Here is an 8,872-nt window from a genome sequence, read left to right as displayed (position 1 = left end):
GGAGGACAACTGTAAGTTTGACCATTTTCACGGGGGCATTTGAAAATAACCCTTTATTTTTTGGTAAATAAAGTATGTTTATTTATAGGATTAGAAAAAATGACTTCTAACAAGTAAATAAATAAAAAATAAAATAAACTACCCCCCTCTCAAAAAAAAGGCTATGCATGACACCCTTAGAAATCTTTTATCCAACACATTGCATATTAATTACCACACCGTACAATTTACGAGTCAATCTCATGCTGACATTTGATTAGCTCAAAAAAAATCTATACTCCATGGGCCATGTGATTGAGTTTTGGTATGAAATTGATGGGGTGAATCCACATAGTCATCTTTTCCTAGTTTTGGTATGAAATTAATGGTTACATATTTTTAAGTGTAAAAATGCTTTGTGATATTACTCATGTAATATGGTCAAGTTTACTTGTCATGTAATTGAATTTGAATGTGTACTAGATCGTCCCATGCCCATCTTATTCACCAAGTTTGAGTCTAAGAGAAGCATGACAAGGAGTCAAAAAGTGTCATAAGTTACAAAGTTATTATTTCATTATAAGAGAATGTATTTGCATTTTTGTATTTGAAAGCAATTTTAATAGATTTTCCTTACTTGTTTGGAGTGAAAATTTGATCAATTAGATAGATGTGGTTTTCTACCACATGGATCCAACCATGTTTTCCAATGTTAATTGGTTTTTTTTGATAAGTCTCATGTCAAAAATCTTTGCAACTTGAATCTCGACCCCCAGTGAAATCGAAAATTGCATCCAAACCAATGCCTTTGTGTGCATTTTCATTGGCTATCATGTTGGTGCAGGAGCTATATGATCAGTTAGCATAATGTTGCCCTTTTTTTAATATAGAAAACCTTTTTCCTTTTAGCTATGGCGAAATATGTGACATTTTTTTTTTTTTTTTTTCTTTTCTCCTAAGTTGAAGTATCCGAAACTTAGCACATGGAAAAGAGGACAACGATATGAGGATTTTTTTTGGGTGCCAAAGGTAGGTCCATCACTATGGTGGCCCGAAGAAGGATTGAGCGTTTGATGCAATCCAAGAGGGGGAGGAAAGGGGGTGCCTTGGCTGGACACTCAATTGTGAGCAAGGATCAAGAACTCGGGTTTCGACCTGACTGAAACCGAGTTTTGGTCAAAACCAACTGAAACTAGGTTAAAATCGAGTACTTTTTCCCATTCATGGGGAAAGCTTGGTTGGAGGGGTTTCTGTCAAAACCAAGTCGAGATATGCCTTCTCGATCGAGACGAGGTATTATATAGGCCTGGTTCAAGGTGGTTCAACCATATTTCGATCGAAACATAGTCGAAACCACCGATACCTGGTCGAAACGTAGCACTTTTAAAAATTCACCTCTAACTCGTCTCGAAAACCTGCGAAACTGAGATATCTCAATAGTTTTGACAGGTTTCGACCTAGTTCTTGATCCATGATTGTGAGACACGAGTACAATTGTACAAGCCTCAAGCCCAAGTTTTGACAATCAAGGCACAAACCAATTGACCAAGTTTCGGCAAACAAGGCTTTTGAAAGTTCTTGGGTGTCTCTGTAATTAGGCTAAAATTCCAAGGGTATCTGTGAAATTGGCAATAACAAAAGACAGAAGAAAAGATGAGGAGGAAGAAGGATTAAAAAAAGCAAGAAATCAGGAGACTTGCAACATCGAGGTTGAAGAAGAACAAGAATCCCATACCCACTGTTATTGTTTTGAGTTGATTTGGGAAAGAAGATTGGTGAAGTAGGAATCTCTTCACCTATTATTAAAACTATATATGGGTCATTTTGTCAAAAATGTTATAAAAATTAGTTATGTATTGATAGTTACGAAATGGTTTTTCCTTCTATACTCTATTATGTTTATGGGTTCATGTTCTCTGTGCCGCAGCGCAGGCTGCGCCCAGACTCATGGGCTTGCCACTGAGAAGGGCAGGGTGGTCATTGCACCCACCCCCGTGTGTCTGGGCGCAGCGTGCGCCCCTGGCAGAGAGAACATTCTCCCTATGTTTATTATTTATCACATGGTTTTCATATTTTGATCCAAACGATTTTTAGTAATGAATTTTTTTAAAAAATAAACCATAAACGGAAAAAAAAAAAAAAAAAAAAAAAAAAGACCTTAAAAAATGTTTTATTTTATTTATTTTATTAACGACCTAAAAAATGTTGGAAGTATCAAAACAAAGTTTAGGAATCTGCCAGGGAGAAAAAGAGGTAAAAGTATAAAAGTAGGAAGCATCAGTAAATATAGGATAATTGAAGGGGAGTAATAGTAATGAATTCTCATCCTAAAATCTACTTGGAGGATTTTCACTTTCTAGCCCGGAAGTAGCTTTCACCTTTCGAGAACTTTGGTTTCAAGTTCCAGAGCAGATGAAAGCAATGGAAACTGAAGCCGCGCTCTCGGAAGACCCCTCCGTAAGTTCCTAGTCAGGACTAATTGCGATTTTAGTTACATTTCCGAATGTTTAGTTTCCTCTTCAAAAGAGTCCCAATCGGGAGAACCTTAATAAGAGATTCAACTACCCAACTGGGTTTTCTACAAAACCCTTTATCTCTCAAATACATCTCCTCAAAAGCCTCAAGAAATCAGAATCCTTTCGTTGTCTCTTACCTCATCAGCTCATGTGGGCTCTCACCCGCAGCCGCCCTTTCTGCATCGAAGAAGGTTGGTTTTGAATCCTCTGATGGACCAGACTCGGTTCTTACCCTTTTCAGAAACCATGGATTCACCGATGCCCAAATTTCCAGTCTCATTAGAAAGTGCCCATTGTTGCTCGTGTCCAGCCCTACAAAGACGCTTCTGCCTAAACTTGCATTCTTACATTCGTTGGGCGTTTTGAGCCCTATCATTACCAAAATCCTCTGCAAAGATTCAAAGTTCTTGTTCCGTAGCTTAGAAAACAAAATTATCCCAGCTTTTAATTTCTGGAAGAGTTTAGTTGGGACTCTGGAGAATGTTGTTATTGGTCTAAAACGTGAAGCTCGTTTCTTCAATTGTGATATACCGACTGTGGCTCGAAATATTGCAATCTTGAGAGAAAATGGAGTACCGGAGTCTATTATCGTGAGTTTACTAACTTACTATCCCTCAACGTTGACACCTAAAAATGATATGTTCAAACAGACGGTTGAGGAGATTAAGCAAATGGATTTCAACCTTTCAAAGTACACGTTTATGAGTGCTCTATCTGTGTTTACATCAATGACAAAATCGACATGGAAGCACAAATTGGAGGCCTATCGAAGGTGGGGTTTTTCTGAGGATGAGATTCTCTTGGCATTTAGGAGGTACCCTTTTTTCATGAAACTGTGTGAGAAGAATATAAAGAGCCATTTAGATTTCTTTGTTGACAAAATGGGTTGGGAACGGGAAGTTATCATCACGCACCCACAACTTGTTGGGCTTAGCTTGGAGAAGAGGATTCTTCCAAGGTGTTCAGTTTTACGAGTATTGATATTGAAAGGTCTGGTTAAGGAAGATCTTAAAATGGGACATCTGTTGACAAAAAGTGAGAAGTATTTCTTAGAGAAGTTTGTGACCAACTATGAGAAAGAAGTTCCTCAACTCTTGGATCTATACAAAGGGAATATTAGTCTGCTAGGACTAGGATCTAGAATTGAGGAAGTGTGGAAAGAACCCATTGTACAATGCTCAAATTTTTGAAATTCAATGAATGGATCTTAATGTTTCTTTGTGAGCTTGAAGCCTCAAGGTCTGTATGGGGGGGGGGGGTACACAAGCCTCAAATTTTTATTTATTTATTTTTTTTGTGGAGGGGGGGGGGGTGAGTGGGTTGTTGTTGGTTGGTCTTGAAGCCCCAGGCACAAAATTATCAGTATCGGTCTCTAGGAACTTGACTGTTCAGCTCCTATGCCTTGGGTGGACTGTTTTGAGCTCAGCAAGAAGGCACTTATCTGTTGTCTAGTCATTCTGGTGCATGTGGTTACTTGAGTAGGGACTAGTCCCAGATTTATAGTGTAACTTTAATTTACTCAACACTTTAGAAGGTGAATAACAAGTAAAATTTTTGTAAAATTGGATTCTTGGGGCATTAAATTTGAAAAACTGGTTTTAGGATGTCACTTTCTTTGCATTTATGTGTATTGATAAGTTTTCTTTCATTAAAAAGGCTGCTTAATGTCAATGATTTGATAAATTGGTTATGCTGATTTGTATAGCTGTTAAAAAAAAGAGACTGAAAAAAGAATACCTCCCTTTGGTGTATTTGGTTCTAAACTTGTGGTGCTGAAGCTGTAGTGGCTTTATTACTGAAATTTGATGCTGTTTCGTTTATACAAATGCTTGTTATTGAATTGAACTTTGAAAAGCAGTATATCCTATAATTGTGAGAAGACCTAAAAGGATGATTATATCCATTCAAAGCTTGTTCCTTTCAATAAATTTATAGAAATAATCTTAATATGTCTTTTATTTGAAACCATCGATTTTAGTTCCTTTTCTGAGGGAGATTTTATTATTCTAGATTTGAATGGACCAATTGCTATAGACTGGTGGAATGTCTTAAAATCACTGAGCATGGTTACCTCTATTTGGAAATACATGGACCATGTTTAGGATGGTTCTAATCAGTATCAATCAGTTGACTGCTCTACTTAGTGGTTTTCAGAGTTCTCTTCCAAACAAATGAGGAAAAGTTCCTTTCAATCGCTTGATGAGTTTCTCGTGCCACTGAAAATAACAATAAAATTACGCCTTTGTCTTTTCATGGAAATGCAGAAAAAAATTTCACTGGATAAAGGAAAAGGGAGAAGGAAACTAATTGGATGATGTGTGTGTGTGTGTGTGTGTGCGCGCGCACTTAGAATGATCCTTGTTAAGTGAATTTGTTATGTGATACAATAAATCCCATATCTCATCTCTAGAAGATGGCTAGACATTTCTATGCTGTTTTTTTTTTTTGTGTGTGTGTGTGGAATGATCCTTGTTGAGTGAATTTGTTATGTTATACAATAAATCCCATATCTCATCTCTAGAAGATGGCTAGACATTTCTATAAGAAATAGTATAATACAAGATCTTGTTCTTGTAAGACCTTAAGTTATATAATTCATTTCAAATAACCATGTTTGCTTAGTTAATATAAAATTTTCCCATTTGTACAATTTCTATATCCATTTTGTTCTCTGTACTTAGGACTGAAACATCAGATGCCATGTAGAAGCAATTAAAAAAAAATTCAGAGGGATGAGTAGTAGCAATAGGGAACAGAACTCACTACAGTGAGGATAACAGAACTTTGAATTGACTAGCTCGCAGGAAGCGGTAGTGAGACAAGCACCGGAAGAGATCGGTCTCTCCAAGATTTCAGTACATTTCTGAATGTTTAGCTTCCTCTTCAAAAGAGTCCCAATTGGGAGAACTGTAAGAGATTCAACTGCACAACTGGCTTTTCTGCAAAACCATTCATCTCTCAAATGCGACTCCTCAAAAGCCTCAAGATATGAGACTTCCGTGGTCTCTTACCTCATCAGCTCATGTGGGTTCTCACCTGCAGCAGTCATCTCTGCGTCCAAGAAGGTTGGTTTTGAATTCTCTGATAGACCAGACTTGGTTATTTCCCTCTTCAAAAACCACAGATTCACCAAAGCGCAGGTTTCCAATCTCATTAGAAAGTGTCCATCATTTCTCGTTGCCAGTCCTACAAAGAACCTGCTCCCTAAACTTGAGTTCTTCCATTCGTTTGGCTTTTCGAGCCCTAACATTGCCAAAATCCTCACCAAAGATAGAAGGGTTTTGTTCACTAGATTAGAAAAGAAAATCATTTATTCAAGAGTTTAGTTGGGAGTTGGGACTGTGGGGAATGTTGTTATCGACCTAAAGCGTCAGACTCGTTACATCAATTACAATATACAGAATGTGGCTCAAAATATGGCAATCTTGAGGAAGAATGGAGTACCTGAGTCAAATATTGTGACTTCACTCACTTGCTATCTCAGATCGATGACATATAAAAATGACCATGGGTTTGCATCAATGAACAAATCGACATGGAAGCAGAAATTGGAGGCATATCAAAGGTGGGGCTTTTCTGAGAATAAGATTCTCATGGTATTTAGGAGGTATCCTTGGTCTATGACACTGTATGAAAAGAAGATTATGAGCCACATGGATTTGTTTGTTAAAAAAATGGGTTGGGAATCGGCAGATATTGTGAGGAACTAAAAAATTCTTGGGTTTAGCTTGGAGAAGGGAGTTATCCCAAGGTGTTCAGCTGTTCGAGTTTTGCAAATGAAAGCTCTAGTGGAGAGAGATCATGGTATCAGAACTGTGTTGATAAAGAGTGATAAGTCATTATTGGAGAAGTTTGTAACCAACTACGAAGAGAAAAGGAAGATTGGTCTGCCATAACTAGGATTCGGATCTGAGGAAGTCAGTGGAAGGAAACTATTGTGAAAATATTAAATATTTGAAATTCAATATGAATCTTAATGTTTTTAATGTTTCCTTGTTTTCTATATTTCTCTAATACAACTCATTATCTCTGAATCTGATTTATTTAAGGTATGGCAACAGAGTTAAATTGTTGCTTTTGAAACCGGTGTTGATTTGTGTATATTTGAATTAACCTTTTGCTATTGTCCACTGGGATATCTTAACTTCAGTAAGCTTGATACTTCTATATATGGAATATATAGACTGTATCCAACCCCAGAATTTAATATTATGATGTTTTGCGTGCAGCTTTCGTGTCATTGGTTCAATAATGTTCAACTTTGGTTTACTCTGAATTTAAAGGTGAAAATAAATTGTTTGCCATGGGGAACTAGGGTACTGACGAGTACCAAAAGTTGTGTTTTTTAACCACTTTGATTGAGATTTATGTTCAAATAAGCTTGTCCTTTTATGTTATCACGGCTGCTTATTATTAGTTTTATGAGAAATTTTTATGATGATTTGTCATGAAAAACAAGGAATTGAACCAACCCCCCCCCCCCCAACTAAGGAAAAAAGAAGCCAAAAATGATGTGTTTGGTCCTCAACATGTAGTTATTAAAGTGTAGGAGGAATATAGCAGTTTTGTTACTGAAGATTCAGTTTTGGCCGCACACCTGCCTGCCATGGGATTGAAGCACACATTCTATCCTGAAGAAAATAGGGAAAAGGATCTAAATAGATCATTATATCTATGTAAACCCATTCATTGCCTTTTTTTTTTTTTTTGTGTTTCTAGTGAATTATAAAATAACTCCACTGCTTAAAACCATAGTATAAGTTTGTTGTTTTTGAGGGATTTTTATTTTTTTTGGGTGGATTTGAAGAGCTCTATTATGTTATATTGCCTAGTCAGAAATCTTACAATCAGTGATCTTGCCCACCCTTGAGCATTACTCAATTTGGAGAATCCATAGTATATGGTTGATGTAAACAGTGACTGATTTCTTTTAGGGGGTGGGTTACCATAGTTGAATCATGTAGTTGTGTTTATGTATGTATTTTTCATTGGATTACAGAACCCAACATTTCCCCTTCTCTGTAAGAGAAGCTTCTCTTACCTGGCGGCACAAGAAAACCTTACCCTATCAAGATTCAAGAGACACTGGATGACGTTTTGTAAACAATGGTATGACTTTTAGGGTTCCTTCCTCTCCCCTCCCCCCCCCCCCCCTCACAATTTAAGTTGATTCATGTAGTTGTGGTTATGCATCAATTTTTCATTGGATTGCAAAGCTTTTTTCCAGCTGTAAAAGAAGTTTCTCTAAATGGGCTGTTCAAAAGGAAAAAAAATCCTCTACAATGCACCGATCTAGCGGTGCACTGCAATTTGGGCTTGAGAGTTTGACACGTTGAAGATGCGACATCCAACAGTGTCAAGCTCGAGGAAAAAGAAAAAAAACTGGGCCAATCGAGCTCGCACCATTGGATGTCGCATCTTCCATGTGTCAAGCTCCCAAACCTGAACTGCAGTGCACTGCAAAGGATTTTAATCCTCAAGAACCTTACTTTAGGGGATAAAAATCCTCTGCAGTGCTTAATCTTGTTGTGCCTTTGCAGTTCGGGTCTCTGAGCTTGACATGTGGAAGATGCTTCATCCAACAGTGTGAGCTCGAGTAGACCCAGTTATTATTTTTTTCTTTCTGCTCGAGCTCACACCATTGGATGAAGCATCGTACACGTGTCGAGCTAGTAGACCCGAAATGCTATGGCACCGCAAGATTAAGCATTGCAGAGTATTTTTATCCCCTTAGAAGGGAAGGAAGGGGGTGGGGAGGGAAGGGACGTCAGTTTCTTGATCATTAAGATGCTTTCACATCCTTACCTTGCCTGTGCAGCTTCAAACAGTTAGTAATAAAACTACTTTTTTTTTCTTTAGGTAATGTAATGTTGAGAACAAGTCAACTTCCGAGGGAGGGAAAAAGGGAAAAAGAGTAGGTTCATTTATAGGATTAGGAATAACAACTTCAAGGGAAAAGGAACGCTAGCAGGTGCTGCGTGTACCTCCCTGCCCGAACATAGCTTGGCGCGAAAAGACCGCCACACCCCTCTTGTTGCATCGGGCTTTGTCTGGGTGCAGATACATGCCCACACATAGCACCGGTTAGCGTTCTATCTCCCTAACTTCAAACAAGCAAAACAAATGAAAATCAACAACTCCCCCCCCCCCCCCTCTAAAAAAAAAAAGAGGCCTATAGGCAGCTGGGCACCCTTCGACATCTTTTGTATATCACATTACATATTAATTACCATTTGATTCCTACACCCAAAAAAAAAAATGTGATTCAACTGATGAGTCAATTTTAGGCAACATGTCATTGGTTCAAAAAAAAATGTATGATACTCAATGGTCATGTGATTGATTTTTTTTATGGAATTTGATAAGTTGTGAATCTA

General features: G+C 37.7%; 1 protein-coding gene across 1 annotated transcript; it reads left to right on the top strand.

The window, feature by feature from the left end:
• Positions 1-2,322: 2,322 nt before the first annotated feature.
• On the top strand, positions 2,323-6,391 carry LOC122647498. Its single transcript, XM_043840887.1, has 3 exons — positions 2,323-3,664; positions 5,897-6,091; positions 6,209-6,391. Exons 1-3 carry the CDS (start codon positions 2,483-2,485, stop codon positions 6,389-6,391), a joined length of 1,560 nt encoding a protein of 519 aa, XP_043696822.1. The 5' UTR covers positions 2,323-2,482.
• The last annotated feature ends 2,481 nt before the right edge of the window (positions 6,392-8,872 follow it).

This window comes from Telopea speciosissima, unplaced genomic scaffold (genome assembly GCF_018873765.1).
Source record: "Telopea speciosissima isolate NSW1024214 ecotype Mountain lineage unplaced genomic scaffold, Tspe_v1 Tspe_v1.0067, whole genome shotgun sequence".
NCBI lineage: Eukaryota > Viridiplantae > Streptophyta > Magnoliopsida > Proteales > Proteaceae > Telopea > Telopea speciosissima.
The sequence above is the reverse complement of the archived record's forward strand: the minus strand, read 5'-3'. Positions and strand labels throughout refer to the sequence as shown.

Excerpts from the sequence above, each read along its gene's own strand:
- LOC122647498 (XM_043840887.1), top strand. The coding sequence starts at position 2,483 with ATGTTTAGTTTCCTCTTCAAAAGAGTCCCAATCGGGAGAACCTTAATA. Across the intron at positions 3,665-5,896 it reads AAGTGTGGAAAGAACCCATT|AATGTGGCTCAAAATATGGC; the intron begins GTACAATGCTCA and ends TACAATATACAG. Across the intron at positions 6,092-6,208 it reads CTGAGAATAAGATTCTCATG|ATTCTTGGGTTTAGCTTGGA; the intron begins GTATTTAGGAGG and ends AGGAACTAAAAA.